This window comes from Rhinolophus hipposideros (assembly GCF_964194185.1).
Source record: "Rhinolophus hipposideros genome assembly, chromosome: 3".
In the NCBI taxonomy this organism is placed as follows: Eukaryota; Metazoa; Chordata; class Mammalia; order Chiroptera; family Rhinolophidae; genus Rhinolophus; species Rhinolophus hipposideros.
In genome coordinates this window covers 84,586,619-84,603,492 of record NC_138049.1, presented here as the reverse complement: position 1 = coordinate 84,603,492, position 16,874 = coordinate 84,586,619, and the positions used below count along the sequence as shown (strand labels likewise).

The window sequence follows — 16,874 nt, the reverse complement described above, 5'->3', positions numbered from 1 at the left end:
AAGTCAGTGCCAGCCAGTATGGTCTATGCCAGGTAGTTGCTTTGAAACTTGATATTGTTTCAATACACTTTGCATTTCTAAAAATTTGAGCATTTCAAAGCGCTCTTCACCTCCCTTGACTGCCTGCAGGAGATCCTTCCTGGCTATTTCTGTAAGTGAGACACGCCTCCTAGAGGCCACAAGTTAAGTTTATTTTCAGCTCTTGAAAACCCTACAGACAGTGGTGGGCGAGCTTCTGACCCGCCACTTCCAGTCTCCAGTCCGACATCCACTTTCTCTCCAGCGCTTTCCACTTCTTCCTCACCCACTTCTTCCCTATGAGCCGGACCTCTTCTAGTTTTTATAGAGCCCAGAGCGACTTCTGAGGGTGTGCAGTCATTCTTCACTCATTCAGTTCATTAGAGGTATTTTGCTGGGCGCTTGCTATGCGTGAGGCATCGGTGGTGGGGCTGGTAGTGAACTGAACGTAGAATCTGTCGTTATGGGGATTGCGGTCCAACAGAAAAAACAAAATACGTATTGTACATAGATGCGCCAACAGGATCTTTTAGTTTCTCTTTTCTCATCTGTAGAATAGGGTTACCGGGTGGCTGAAAGATTAAACAAGAGAAAACAGAGCCCTGTTTCCCTGAAAATAAGACCTAGCCGGACAATCAGCTCTAATGCGACTTTTGGGGCAAAAATTAATGTAAGACCCGGTCTTATATTACCCGGTCTTATATTACATTATATAAGACCGGGTCTTATATTATAGTAAAATAAGACCAGATCTTATATTAATTTTTGCTCCAAAAGACACCTAGAGCTGATTGTCCGGCTAGGTCTTATTTTCAGGGAAACACGGTAATAGTGAGCCAGGTGCAATAACAGAGCTCAGTAAATGCCTATCCTTCCTCCACTCCTCTCCAGATCGAAAGTGATGAGTGCCAGCCTTGTGAGTTCAAGTGCCACATTTTCAACTTAGGGAATCTTTGTTAGCATCCCCAACCAGAGTCATTGATACTACACTCTTCGGCGTGTGAAAAATTTTGCCACTAGCCTCCCAACACCTCAGTGTCAACCGTCACAAGCTACGGGATCCCGTACAAAAGGCTGCCAGGTGCGCCCACTGAGCGCCCGCGCTGGGTGGGCGGGACGTCAGGGGGCGGGACGCCAGGGGGCGGGACTTGTGTCATCACTTCCGCTTCCTGACAAGTGAAATCTCCCGCCACCCGGGAAAGCAGCTGCAGGCGGGTGTTTTGTCGCATTTGGTGTGGTTGCAGGTAAGAGAAGCTTCCGTGGATTTAGGACGGACAGTGATAATGGTGTTGAGGCTCGCTGATCGAGAAAGAAGGGAGAGTGCTTTGCGGGCGGTGGGAGCAGAAGTGTTGATCTGGCGGGGGTTCGGGGGTGTTGGGTACTGGTTAGTTGTTCGGGGCAGAGACGCAGGTGCCGGTGAGTTGAGTAGACAGCTTCCCCGGAGGAGAGTCGGGTAGGATGGGAGTAGGAAGTTTTATAAGGAACTTGTGGATGCTCTCTAAAGGGAGTTCGGAAAGACTGGATTCGGAAGACAGTTGTTCTGTTTCCCAGGGTCACAAAAGAGGAAGTGAGTAACTGGACCCTGTCCATTAAGTCTCTCATTAGATAAAATCTAGCGCGCTTTCCTCCGAGTTCAGGATTGAAGCACGTAGGAAACCTCATTTTGACGCTTGGGACTGCAGAGATCTAAGGACGGTCGCACACAGACCTGTAATGAGCAGGCAGCGTCACCTGATTTTCACGTTGGTGCAAGTTGGGATCACCACCTGCATCTTCTCCAGCACACACTCCTCTCCCCATTACGAAGTAGTTACAGGTGTTTTGTTGAAAATCTGGAAAATACAGAAAGACATCGCCCAGGGGTTGTAACCACTGTTAATATTTTGTGCATGTCCTTCAACTTCGTTTTTTTTTTTTTCTGTGCGTGTGGTGTTTTTACTTATTGATTGATTTATTTAGGTTTGTTTTCTACTCCACTTTCCATCATTTCAATCTTTTTATGTGCTTCCTTAGAAGCTAACAAGATGGAGTTTACAGGAGCAAAGCGGAAGAAACTGAAGTTGGCAGGTGATCAGAGGAATACTTGCTACCCTCATAGCCTTCAGTTTTACTTGCAGCCGCCGTCTGAAAACATCTCTTTGATGGAGTTTGAAAACTTGGCGATCGATAGAGTTAAATGTGAGTGATATTTGAATTAGAGTTTATATATTCTTGAGAACCTCACTTATACTTTGTGGGAATGAGTGTGGGTAATTTATTTCCTTCATCAAGCAATTCATTCAAATATTTATTAAAGGTTTGCTATTGAGGGTTTGGTATTCATTTATTTACTGTACAGTGCATATTTGTTGAGTCCACTGTGTTCTAGGTGGTAGGGATTTTGGGATGAATACTGTAATTCTCATCTTTGAAACAGACATCCGAAATGATAATTATAATTTAGTATTTTAAATGCTGTACTAGAGGTAAGTAGTAGTGCTATTGAAACATAGAGGTGCGAGTGACTAGGTCTAATTAAATAAGACTTCTTAGAGAAGTTGAAATGTGATCTGGACCTTGAAGGATGAGTAGAAGTTTCTCAACACAGAAGATGTGAAGGTTTTTTCCAGATAGAGATAATGACCTGTACAAAGGCTCGGGGGCATGAGAGAGAATGTCTTATTAGTGGGAACATTGACAAGTTCAGGGTAGATGGAGAAGTATGGATAGCCCAGGGCAATTTATGGCACGCTAATGGTATAATGGGTATAAGAAGGATGTGGCAACTGTACTGGGGGCCTTCTTATCCTCTACGTATTGGTGGAAGAAAGGAATGAGCTTGGCATGAACTGAAACAAATAATGGCACTGTCTTCAGAGTTTATGTTCCAGGATATCCTTGTGGGAAAATCATAAGAAGAGATGAGATCTCATCATTTTTAGAGGAGCAAGATGAGATCTCATACAGAGAGAGGGCGCTCAGTATCTCTTTGTTGAATGAAAGAATGTTGGCAAGGGAAAAAGGGGTTTTAGGAAGCTTAGCAGTGTCAGATGTTTCATAGAGATGAAGATGATTGAAAAGTGTACATTGGGTTTTTCACTTAGAAGGGTCTCCCCTTGTATGGGCCTGAACTAGGCATTGCCAGTGGCAGTGATGGGAAAGGAGAGATTTAAAGGACACTGAGGAGGTATTGTTGACAGGATTTGGTCTGTTTGGATGTGAACAGGTAGGAGTGGCTGAAGTAGGGGGGATGAGAATAGCCAGAAGAGAAGCAGGGCTAGGGGGAAGGTAATTAGTTTGCTTTGGGATACCTTATTAAGGTGGTACCTATGGGACATAGGTTTATGTCCAGGATTTATTTTAGAAGCATTTTGTTCGTGAGTTAAAAAACGCCTCTTTCTGTATTGACGGAAGACAAATTCATCTGAAGAAGAATTGATAAGGGGCTTTAGAAACTTGTAAACAGGATGCAGCATCTATTCAGGATCGTTCATTTGGGTGATTGGAGGGCCTTGCTTCTTCTCCTGTGCTAAATCGGAAAGGAATAGCTATTTTTCCGAAGAGTATATGCTGAGTAAATGAAGCAGACTGCCTCACAGGCAGCTCCACATGAGTGATGCAAACATTGATTCAAACATTAATCTTTTTTCCATATGGGCACCTTTTTCTGTTCCTCAACCACAATGGCTCAGTATGGCAGTGATTATCCACTATTCCTCTCTTCCCCCTGGTTGAGAATCCCTGGTATTAGATTGTTCTGTGGGACATTGATATTTTCTGCACATGAATGAAGATTCATAAAGACCTTATAAACATATATTATTGGTATAATGTACTTTCAGAAAATAAAACTTACAACTTGTCATCTTTTATAAGCAAGTACTTATGGAATTGCTATCCATAGATATTATTTGTCTTGGATTTAGTTTTTTAAAATTATCTTGCATTTATATGTTTTTCTTCCTTTTAGTAATGATTTTTTTTTTCTTTTAGTGCTAAAAGCAGTTGAAAATCTTGGTGTGAGCTATGTGAAAGGAACTGAACAATACCAGAGTAAATTGGAGGCTGAGCTTCGAAAGGTCAAGTTTTCCTTCAGAGTGAGTAAAAGAGGGGAAAGAAATGTTCCTTCAGTTTGTATATGTTCATGTACTGAGTATCAGTTGTGGGAAAGGTCTTGTACTACGCACAGGGCTTTCATAAAGATAGTACAGCACAGACTCTGCCTGAAGGTACCTACTGTCTACTAGGGGTGATTAACCTGGAATCAGATGATTGTAATGTGGCCAGGTTTGTCAACTTTGGGACTGTGGATGTTTTGGGCATGATAATTCCTTGTTGCAGGGACTGTCCTGTGCATTGTAGGAATGCCTCAGTGGCATTCCTGGCTTCTACCCACTAGATGTTTCCAGACACCGCCAAATGTTCCTGTGCATTACAGGATGATGAATGCTGTTATTAGATGCGTGATCCAGGAACTCCAATAGCACGTGTCATCAGCCGGTTCAGAGTAGGGTGGTTCCGGAAAGCTTCCGAGAGGAGGTAATCCTGGAATTGCATCTTAATGGATGTAATTAGATTTTTATTTTGGGAAAATGACTGCCAACAGCAGATTGACAGGCTCATACTGGTAGGAAAACCAGTTAGGAGCGTAGAAATGATGAGAGTGAATTGAATGGAGAGAAGAAGACTGATCGAAGAGATATTAAGGTGGAATCAAAAGATTTTGGTGACTGGTTGCAGGGAGAAGGGAGAGAGAAGAGTTATGAATGACATGCAGGTTTCTAGTTGGGACAACAAGGTGGATGGATGGTAGCGGTATTTTGAGATGTGATACGCAGGAGGAGAGGTAAGACTTAGAAGGAAGATGTCGAGTTTAGTTTTAGACATGAGTCTGAGTTTTAGACAGTCTGGATATGCGTACAGGTCTGGACTTCTTAGAAATCTGGTGTGGGAGTATAGATTTAAGTGGAAGGTGGAATCATTATTAGTAGGTGAGAGCACTGTAGGGAAATATTTGAGTGAGAAGAGAAGATGATGTGGGGCAGGACATGAGGAATGCCAGTTTGAAGGTGAAGCAGAATTGGAGGAGTCTGGGAAGGAGTCTGAGAAGGAGCTGCCTGAGAGGTAGGAGATCAGCCAGGATGATAGTATCACAGCAGTCAAGGAAGGCAGGAGTTTCAATAATGATCATGGTACTGATAATACCATTAAAGGAATAACAACTGCAAACATTTCTGTTATGCTTCCTATGCCCCAGAGCTTGTTTTAAGAGTATTACATACATTAACCCATGTAATCCAGACAACAGTCTCATAAGGTAGGTGCTATTAGCATTCCTATTTTATAGATGAGGACACTGACTTATAGATAGGCTAAGGAGCTTGTCCAAGCTTATGAGATAGTAAATGATGGAGCCAAGATTCAAATCCGAGGCTGTTGTCTCCAAAATGTTGTAATGCACTTAACCACGGCAGTCTCAGAAGCTTAGGATGGATCATGTAAGATGAGTTATACAGAATCCATTGATTCTGCTCTTTGTAGATAGAAGTAGAAGCCTGAATGATGACAGCGATTGGAGAAGGGAGGTGGGGAGTTGGATATGGACTATGCACTCTTTTAAGATATTCAGCTGAAAGGACAGGGGAGAAACAGAGCTGAACATAGAGGAAGTTGTAGAGAAAAGAGAAGATAGACACATACGAGATAGACACATATGTGTATACACACCTACATGGCAGGAGATAGTTATACATATTTATAAGCTAAGCAGAAAGATCTAGAGGAGGAGGGGAGCCTGAAGATATTTTGAGAGAGCATTTGGTAAATCAAGAGCAAGAGTAGGTGGGCTGCAGGGTTTAGTTGTAGGGATTAGCTTTCTGTAGGAAGAAGGACAGATGCTTTGTCCATGGAGAAGGAAGGGAAGGTAACACAACATGTGGGCACAGAAGCGTGGAGCTGAAGTCAGCCTGGTGGCCTTTATTTTCTGCAAGTTAGGTGAAGTCATCTGCTGAGAGAGAAGGGGAAGGTGGAGTGGTAGGGAGCTTGGGTCAACTAGTGAAGACTGAAACAGCTTTCTAAGAATTGAAGAAAGAGATATTTATGCGTCAGATCCCAGCTCTGCTGCTTACAGGTTTTGTGACCATGAAGAAGTTATATGATTTCCCTGTGCCCCAGTTTCCTCAGCTTTAAAATAGGGATGCACATTAGTGTCTACCTCATAGGGTTTTTTAAAAGACTGAATGGGTTAATAGATGAAAAATGCCTAAAACTGTGCCTCGGATCTCCTAAGTGCTCAAGACACGCTTGCTTTTACTGTTTTGGTCTTGAATAAGGTTGTTCAAGTTTGCTGTTGGTAAAGGTCCATTTGAGCTTATAGTCTGGGAATTTTTAATATTCCAAATCCCCATAGTTGTGTATTATTTCTCCAGAGGTTCTCAGCATTTTGGGAATAGGACAATAGAATATAGCTATCGATTAATTTAGAACCTAGGTTTTGCTGGAAGGTTGAAAAGCAAGAAGTTGAGGGTTGTTGTGAGAAGTAGTTGAAGTGGTGAGTGCTCTGGGTATATGCTGGGTAAGAAAGTTAAGAGAGGAGTTGCTGATAGGAACAAAATGGTGGGGTCCAAACCCTGGAGGTTTTGCTGAGATGAGATCCGTTCTCAGTTTTGCCTGATGGCTAACTTAAGTAAACTGATAATTATCCTGAAATGCATATGGTGAAATTTGTGTATTTGAAACTTTTACTTTACATTGACTTATGCTGACTCAGTATTTCTTTACACCTCTTGCTATTCTCATGCATTGATTTTATTCATGTGCCATTATTTTTAAGGAAAACTTAGAAGATGAATATGAACCACGAAGAAGAGACCATATTTCTCACTTTATTGTGCGCCTTGCTTATTGCCAGTCGTGAGTATACATTTATACTTTCACAGTCAAACCTGACGTCTTGGGTTATAAACTGGTCCATGGAAAGCTAACATGTACTGTACTGAATGTGGGAGAAAACTCAGAATAACATCAGAAACCAGTGGTTCATAGGCAGAGCACTGTTGCAGCGAATTGAGACAAGTTGTTTACTACAAAATGTCGGAAAAATATTCTATTGCAAATTTTGCCTTGTTGAAATGCTTTTTTAACTTTGTGGGAGAGACTTCATCTGGGATTTAAAATTGGACGGGATTTCATTAGGAAGAAGGACTTTTGATATTTTATTTGCAAAAAAAAGTAATATTTATAAGAAATAATGAATCAAATACTTGAATTAGCTATACTTGAATTAGATACAGGTTTTTAGAAGTTGGGATGAAAGGATTAGTGACCATTGGATTAAGATCTTTTCCTTTGGAAGTTGGTTTTTTATAAGTCAACAGTGCCACCCAGAGGGATAAGGAGTTAGTTGCCTTTTTTTTTTTTAAATTGTGTTTTTTTTGCTGTATTAATTTTGGCTAAATAACATACAAGTTTCTTTTTTTTTTAAATTAATAGCCTTATCAAATAGAAATATTGAGTTGTTTACTATCCCAGGATAAAAACTGAGAAATTATTGACCAGCTTTGGTCCTAGATATTTTCTTTTGTAAAAAAGCATATGTAGTTTATGCAATTTATGCTGTAAATTGCTGACAATGTGAGAGTCACTTCAGAAAAAAAAACACTAAATCATATTTTACATACAGTGGCATAATTATAACAATAGTAATGCCCAGTATGTATCTGTCTTGTAAATTTACATACAGTATTTGTATGTTGGCTTTTAAAAAATTGAGGTATACAGTACAGCTTAAATTTTGTGAAATTATTAACTATAAAGCTGTAAGCAAAGTTTACTTTATGAAGTTTATCTGATCATAATCTATTAAGAGAGAAAGTTACCTTTAAAAATTTGAGTTCATTTGGCATTGATGAAACCACCCTAGACAGAAGGAATGCCCCATTTTCTAATGTAATCGACTATTTTGCTTTTACATTAAAGGCAGTGGACTATTTTTTAATATTATTTGATAATGCAGCTAGCCTTGAAGTATTCTGTATTTACTTATTTTAATTTTATGTTCATAACACCTCTCCCTCGTATTCAGAACATCCGTGGAATATTGTGGTGTGTGGTGGTATTGATACTCTAGGACTTGTATACTTTTAACTTCTGTCTATTGGCATCTTGCTTGTGTTTGAGTATTGTTTCATAGAAATTTATTGGAATTACTAATTGGTGGATTTTTAAAATAATCATTGGACTTTTCATTTATACTTAACAATTTTCCCATCTCATTTCAGTGAAGATCTTAGACGCTGGTTTATTCAACAAGAAATGGATCTCCTTCGATTTCGATTCAGTATTTTACCCAAGGACAAAATTCAAGATTTCTTAAGGGATAGCCATTTGCAATTTGAGGCTGTAAGTATATTTTTGTAGTCATTTCCAGTTGCTTGCAGTATTCATCCCTCCCTATTGCTTTAAGTGGTGGTATTAATGAGTTTGTTCTTATTACATTTTCTGCCTAAACCTGCCTGAAATAATAGCTGTTGGCTTTGCATGATAATGAACCTTTCCCTTTCTGTGACTAGAAGAAATGGGACTGCTTATACTAAAGCCTCACATTTAGTTGCTCTATTAAATATGTGATTAATGAAAGCACAGGAAGGTTTAATTTATAAAAGTTTATCTTTAACCAGAATCTTCTAGGCCAAAAATTTAAAGCTAATAATGTATTAAAGAAAACAGAAGTGCTAGTACTTGTTTCTAATAATGAAGTTGAGAGGGATTAATACTTTATTTTAAAAGTCAGTTGTCAGTAAAATCTCTGAATAGTTTAAAAAAATAATTTGGCAGACAAATCTGAGTGATTTACATGTGGTAATTACATAAAAAAGGAGAAATGTCTGCGATGTGTTTAGCAGGGATAAATATTGTGGGTGGATGTAGAATTTATGTGTTTTAGGTGACTTTATGCTGCAATGGGAGGTAGAAAAATTCTGTTTTGGAAGATTTAGAGCAGTCAGCTGGTAGTAGGACTGGTTGAGATTCTACTTCTGTGTGAGAATGGGTGACTAGGCCAAAATAAAATAAAATAAAGTAGAAATTGGAGTAGGTGAAAGACATTGTCCTATCTGAGAAATGGAAGATGTACCTACCCTATCTAGTAAGAATCGGTGTGGGTTATTGAGTTGAAAAAAGAGTTTGCATGAAGAAAGTAAATAAACAGTAGACATTTAGTATCTATTATGTGCTAGGAAGGCACTTTCCACAATTTCTCTCATTTCTCATAAGAGCCCATGAGATTTCTAAATAACATCTACTGAGGCATGGAAAAATGTCAAGCCCAGGATCTGCTCACCCAAACCCCATGCATTTTCTACTTTGCTTTTAACTTTGATCCTTAGCGAAGTTCGTTGCTAATGTTAGTTATAGTTAATTTATCATTTCTTATTAATAATAATTTGTCTTTTGCTGTTATTGAAATTTGATTTTATTGTTACTGATTTTATTATATCATAGAGAAAAATTATCCTTGAGAAGATTTTACTCTTTGTCCTACTGTCTTCACATACTGTCAAGTATAATTTTTTTTAAGTAAAAACGATGTTTTTTCTTTTTAAAAAACTTTTTGAATTGAAGTATAACGTATACAGAAGAGTGCACAAATCATAACTGTACTGCCCTATGAAATCTCACAAAGTGAACATTACCAAGTTTATGAAATAGGACACTGCTGTCACCCTGTGTCCCTCGTGCCTCTTCCCATTCACTACCTCCTGTCTCCCACCTAAAAGTCACCACTGTCCTGACTTTTCATATCATAAATTAATTCTGCCTGTTTTTGAACTTTATATAAATAGCATCAGATGGTATGTCTCCCCCCAATTTTTTTGAGGTATAATTGATATACAACATTGAGTAAGTTTAAGGGGTGTAATGTGATGATTTGATACACATAAATATTGTGAAATGTTTAACCCAGTAAGGTCAGTTAACATATCCTTCACCTCACATAATTACCATTTTGTTGTTGTTGTTCTTGTGGTGAGAACATTTAAAATCTACTCTCAGAGCAACTTTCATGTATGCCATACGGTATTATTAACTGTAGTCACCATGATGTATATTAGATCCCCGGAGCTTATTCCTCTTATAGCTGGAATTTTGTACCCTTTGAGCAACATCTCCTCATTCTCCCCTCCTACCCCGCCCACCCCCCAGTCCCCGGCAATCACCATTCTACTCTCTGTTTATATGAGTTTGCCTTTTTTCGGAAGGGGAACCGGACTTTATTGGGGAACAGTGTGTACTTCCAGGCCTTTTTATTTTTTCCAAGTCAAGTTGTTGTCCTTTCAGTCTTAGTTGTGAAGGGCGCAGCTCAGCTCCAGGTCCAGTTGCCGTTCTCGAGTTGCTGTTCTCTAGTTGCTGTTCTCTAGTTGCGGGGGCACAGTCCACCATCCCTTGCTGGACTCGAGGAGTTGAACTGGCAACCTTGTTGTTGAGAGCCCACTGGCCCATGTAGGAATCGAACTGGCAGCCTTTGGAGTTAGGAGCATGGAGCTCTAACCGCCTGAGCCACCGGACCAGCCCTATGAGTTCGCCTTTTTTATATCCCTCATATAAGTGAGATCACAAGTATAATTTTTTTTATACTTTATTGAGTATATTGAGTATACTTTATTGAGTATAGCTTTATTGAGATAGAATTCACATACCTTGAATTTCACCCTTTAAACTGTACAATTCATTGCTTTTTAGTTTAATCACAGAATTATGCAACTATCAACACAACCTAATTTTAGAACATTTCCTTATCCTGAAAAAGAAACTCATACCCATTAGTAGTCAGTCTCCATTTCTCCCTCTCTTATCCCTTGGTAACCACTAATCTATTTTCTGTTTCTGTTAATTTACCTATCCTGGACATTTCATATAAATGAAATCATATCTTGTCTTTTGTTACTGACTTTCTTCACTTAGCATAATATTTTCAAGTTTCATCTCTGTTGTAGCATGTAGCATGTGCTTATAAAACAATGCTTATATGCTGCTTTTGGTTGGAGTGTTCTGTAGATAGTCTGTTAGGTCTAAGTGATCTATAATGTTTTTCAGGTCTTCCATTTCCTTGTTGCTCTTCTGCCTATCTGTTCTATTCATTATTGAAAGTGGGTACTGAAGTGTTTAAGCATTATTGTTTTGTTTTTTCGACCGTTCTTGAATTGTCTATTCTTGTTTTCAGTTCTGTCAGTTTTGCTTCATATACTTTTTGGGCTGTGTTTTCAGATGTATATATGTCTGTAGTTATATATTCTTGGTGGATTGATCCTTTTATCATTATGAAATGCTCCTTTTGTTTTCATTTCATGAATATAATATCTTCTCTATTTTTGAAGGTTATTCATGTATTCTTTTGCTCCTTTCATTGTCTACTTCCCATTCCTTTAGTTCATCTGTTTTAGTCTTTCATGTTGAATATTTTCTTTGAATGTGTTATGATCCTTTACTATTTGTTTTTGTTTAATATTGAGATACTAAAAAGTGGATTGGCTGATTGGGCTTTATGTACATGTGCAAGTGCATGAGATGCTTATTTAGTAGTGGGCCTTATTAGATCACTTTTTAAAAACCGTTCAGTTGCTGGATGACCCCTGCCAAAGTCAGTATTTTAGAGGTAGCCTCCAATCTCCTTCCACAGTGATTTATGTCTTAATGCTAATGTTCTTGTATCAGACAGCCAGGGGCCCACTGATCACTAAGGTGACTTTTCTTTATTTTTTATTTTTTTGCATTCCTTGACTTACATCTTTCATCTTTTGTATATGGTGCTTCTAATTCATGATTTTTTCTGTTCTCTGAGGTCATATCAGCTTTCTTCTTTTCAGCATTCCTTCCCTCTTTCCCACCTTCTTTTCCTTCCTTCTTATTGTGTTTCATTCAGCAGGTCATTTGAGGTATATTATAATAAACATATACATTAAAATAAGATGTAGAAATATGGATAAAATTGAAAGATTGAAGGGAGAATTAACATCCACATTTGTGTGTTGTGGGTAGGGAGTGTTCTATAGTTTTTAAAAGGAACTGTAACTTGGACTTGTGTTTTTCTAATTCAGTGATGTTCAGTGGAGGGATAGGATGGAGGCAGTAAGTACTCTTAGGAGGTTTATAAGAACTTTGGGTAGAATGTGAAAAACATTATGCCTTTTGTTTTTGAAATAAACACTAGAATATAAAACTTGATCAAGTGTTTGTAACTGGTGGAAATTCATGGAAGACAGAGGGAGAAAGCATTGGAGGGGGCCTGTCAGAAAAATCATTCCTGTGTAGATTATAATCATTTTTCTGGCAGAGACCTTTTCCCTCTTCTGGTACTCTTCCATGGCATCTGATACTGGTAATTGAGCTTGCCCCTAGACTCTTGTAGATTTCCCTCTCCCAACTTTTACCATTTCATTAATAGGAACATGCAAATTTTCTTCACTTTGATTAGAATATTCTGTTTGCATTTAAAACTGTTGTGCTAAAGCAGATTGAAGTGGTGTTTTTTGACTCAGGTCTCATGTTTTACCCTCCGGACAAAGCAAGGGTTAGGGAACGGTTACTAATTGTCGCCTAAGCTGGTCTCTGATGTGTAAGTCTGCTGCCTAAGTCAAGGCCGAAAGAAACAGTGGGGAGTGGGAAGCCATCTTTTTTTCCATGTCCCAGGAGCTGGATTGCTGGCACACACATCTTAGAGTCTGTGTGGACTTCCAAGTGTGTATGTGTGCTGTGTTTGTGTGCATTTCTCTGTCTGTTCAGTTTCATTAATGCTGCAGTGACTTCCTGTTGATCTGATTCTGTAAAATACGTTTTTACGTTAGGAGATGCAGTGTTATAACCAAATTGCATTGTTTTTGCTTTGATGTAGAATGTACAAAAAGAGATAATTCATTTCTTTGCATCGTTTGTTTTCTCTTAAATTTTGTTTTTTTCAGTTTGTCACGGCTGATATAATTTTATTTGATAAAAATTTGGAGGAGGGGAATGGAGCTAATTACCAGATCTGGGACTTCTGTGTTCTATTTCTGGCTCTGGTAGTGCTTTCATACTTTGGCTTTTTTAGTCTATATTTGGGTTTAGTAAATTCTAAATCTTTATGACATACAACAGAAAGCCTTAATATGAAGTATTCAAAAAGAAAAACTGGTATTTTTCATTTTTTTGACTTATGTGTAATAAATATTTTGGATTTTCAATCTGAAATTTTTAGAAATGTTTAGAAGTGAGTAAATATTGCTGTCTGTGGGAGCTGTTTCGGCTCTCTCCTTATTGAGTTGATTGACTTACTCCTGCGTCGCATTAAAGGTGAGTGGGTAAGGTTAAACAGATTCTATTAGTACTTCTTCAGTTGACCAGTTAGGGAAAAGTCAGGCTTTGACAGATGTCAGCCTCGCAGACAAATGGTCTCTGTGCTTTTGCAGTTCAGACTCTGGACAGCAGCTTATAATTTACCTTGATTTTTAAAAACCTTTTCAGGACAGTCAAAAAATATTTTTTATTTGATTTCAATTGCCAGTAGATTTATTGGCAGAATGTTTTTCATTAGAATAGTACAGATGGCAGGGACAGTGAAGGCGATCATCTTAAAAGATGTGGAGAGTATTCTGAGGGTCACAAATGATAACTGCATTGCATGTTATATAGAACTAGTGCTATACAATTGCCAAAGTGTTTAGGAAATACGGGTTTTTGAGTGAAAGCCAGTGCGGCTGATAACCTTATTGCCTTGCTCACTGAAAACAAATACATGTGAAACTTTGAATTATTTATTTTTGCTTATTTTATAATAGTTTCCTTATCTTGAACCTGACATTTTAAAATTTGTTTCTTAACCTTTTTAGCTTGAAATCTTAATTTCTTCTTAGAAATTATTTCATGTCATTTTTGGCTGATCACTTCTTTCTGGTGAACATGAGTTATTTATCATTTGTTATTAAAAATGTCAGTTATATGAATTTATTAGGAACTTTTGGATGCCTTTATCCACTTAACATTGGAACATTGATTTAATAGATTTACATATATAGACTTTCAAAATAGTTTTTGATGTTTGCTCGTGTATCGTTATTTCTTAGATATTTGTATGTTGATGTTAAGGTAGCCGTGGTTTTCTGATCATTTTGACCCTTATATCATTTTCATAGTTAGTTGATTCAGTTTGGGCTGTTGTAGCTCTTTTGGAATATGCATTCATTATTGTGGTCAACTCCCATTTCTATTACTTAAAATATGAAAGTGCCATTCATCTAATATATATGACTCTCTTTATAACTATTCTCTGAGATATGTTTACAAATTATTATAAGCCTCTTAATAAATTACAAGGTGATTTTAACGTGGAAGAAAGGAAGAATGGGCAAAAAGAAGAAATATGTGTAACTTTACTCTTTTTGAAACAAAAAATTTCAGCCAGTAGAGAATCAGATGATGTAGTTGAGACAGGATACACAGATGTAAAAGTGAAACACTCTAGAGAACAAATGTGTTTGATAAACTTGGGAGCTTTTCACAAGACTTCTGACAAGCCATTGACTATGACAGCAGTGGAAAGGAGTCTGGAGAAGAGTGAAGTGGGATCGTAAGACAAATACTCTGAACATTCTCAGTGGAAATTTCAGAACTAAAAGCAACAGAGGGGGAAAGGATTAATAATCACATGAAGGGTCAAGTTTATCTCCAGAGTGAGGAAATAAATCATCTTATGTTCCAAGAATGTAAAGTAGGCAAGTTTGAGTTGAATTACTTAATGGGTCTAAACATGGTGTTCTCTGTGTTGAGTAAATGTTTGAATTAATTTCTAGAGAAAGCAGTAGGCAGTTCAAAAAATTTGCCTCTATTTTGTTTCATGAACATTAGATGATCTTCTACATGAGTACAGTAACATGGAATGTTTATCCTTTCTTGGGGCTAAATATTAGGTGAAATATATATGTTACATATGAAATTAGCTTTTTCTATTGAACTGAATTTGAGGGATTATGCTGGTTAGTAAATTTCAATTTGTTCTGTATTTTATATAGGAAAATTTATGATTCAGACAGAGCTCTTTATGTGTTTCTATTACAATTGCATACCTTTAACTTCTTTCCAAATTATTTAAATGAAACATTCACACAGGGCTTCCTTTCTATAAACAGACTCCACAAATACTATAATGCTTTTACTCTCACAGTGTTTTTTTAAAATGAAATAATTATGGAAGCAAACCCTGTATTATTTTATTTATATTTGATGGGTATCTATACTATTATATTTGGGGAATGAAGAAAAGTTTCACTGAATTTTCTGGTTAATTGAGGCCTAACCATTTATGCATGTAATTGTAAAAATACACCATGGCAGATGGTCTTTAGTGGCAGTATTTTAGAAATTCACAGAATTTGGATTTTCCTTATCAAGCTACAAAATTAAATTCTGCTCATTATAAGATAGTTTAAACCTAGAGAAGCTATGACAAAATGTGAAACTTCAAGCTGAATTACCCTTGAAGGCTAAAATTAACATATGCAGAAATTTTCAAAATAACTTGCAAGAGTCATTTCTCTTTTTTAAAGTTTTTGTACAGCTTTTGAATATAAAATTCCTTGTGTTCTCATTGTTGAAGACTTCGTGCCTATGACTTTGCCCTTGAAGAAAATGTATGACTAAATTAGTCAAAGTTTCCCACATATAGTTGTGTCCTAATTTTCTTACAATGTTATATTCATGTTAGTATTTAGATCCTGAAAGAGCGAAATTAATTATACTAAATATCATCATTAGTGTTATATTCTGTATTTAAACGTTTACATTTTAAAGTGTTACTCATGTTTTCTGAAGGTGCTCCAAAAAAAATGATACTGAGTTTTTAATGTATACATTATTTTTCATTCTGTAATCTTCCTAACCTTTTCCTGTTCCCCCCAAACGCCCTGAAAATTCAAACTTTAGTTGAAGTCATGTCATGGCCTAGTTCAGCCTTAGGCCAGACTGCCTTATGCCAGGTCTTTGAATGACCGTAAGAACCAGGGATGTGGAGGGCTAATTGGAGTTGCAGGTAAAAAAAAGAGAGAGAAATAATTTTGTGTTTCCAGGCATTGAGTAGCTAAATCTGAGTTAGGAAGGCAGGAGGAAGTAGTTGCAGTAACAAGTTATTTAATTAGCCCAGGCCCTGTCAATAAACATATCCATCCTGCCACTCCCTACCCCTCTGAAAGCAGACAGAGCAGTGAAAAATCTTATTCTGAACTTCTCTCCATTCACTTTCTACCTGCCACTGGTGGTTAATCTTCCTGGCTTTCAGAGTCGCGGTGCCATACACCAGCTATTGATCCCTGCCAACTCGCTGGCTTTTTTTTCCTGTTCATCTCTGCTCTCCCAGTTCCAGTGTCCCATGATGCCTTTGGGCAAGAGAAACCTTCTGTCATCTATATTGGAGCGTAATAGCTAAATATTTTCCAATCCCTTTTAGTTGATCCAAGGAGTAAGGCCTCTGTGTAAATCTTAGAAAATCCAGAGGGCTATTTGGGAACTTGCATGGGGTGGTGGCGGGGGGCGGTTCTTGTTCCCTAAGGAAGGAGTGTTTGTTGAATACTAAATGAGCAGTGGATTTACTAAGGTTTTCCTCTGTCCAGTGATGTAAGGAGACAGAGGTAGCTAACATTTGTTGTCTGTTTACTAAGTGCCACACTACGTTTAAGGCTTTACGTAGATTCTATAATTTAATCCTCACAACAGCTCTATGATGAAACTGCAGCTCAAAGGGGTTAAGTAACCTCCCTAGAGTTAAGTGATAGAACTGGAACCCAAAAATCAGACCTCTAGATTTTTTGAAATGTGTATGAGTCAATGACAGAGCGTGTTACCAAATGTATGAG

The 16,874-nt window shown here is 37.8% G+C and overlaps 1 protein-coding gene across 2 annotated transcripts in view; it reads left to right on the top strand.

Annotated features, from left to right (window-relative positions):
- The first annotated feature begins 1,188 nt into the window (after positions 1-1,188).
- The window catches only part of PRIM2 (DNA primase subunit 2), a 191,624-nt gene continuing 175,938 nt past the window's right edge, over positions 1,189-16,874 (top strand). For both annotated transcript variants that reach the window (XM_081044533.1, XM_081044534.1), the window contains exons 1-5: positions 1,189-1,262; positions 2,032-2,196; positions 3,991-4,094; positions 6,830-6,909; positions 8,277-8,397. In XM_081044533.1, coding sequence (XP_080900659.1) covers positions 2,043-2,196; positions 3,991-4,094; positions 6,830-6,909; positions 8,277-8,397 — 459 coding nt within the window. In that variant the 5' untranslated portion in view covers positions 1,189-1,262; positions 2,032-2,042. The remainder of the gene's footprint in view (positions 1,263-2,031; positions 2,197-3,990; positions 4,095-6,829; positions 6,910-8,276; positions 8,398-16,874) is intronic.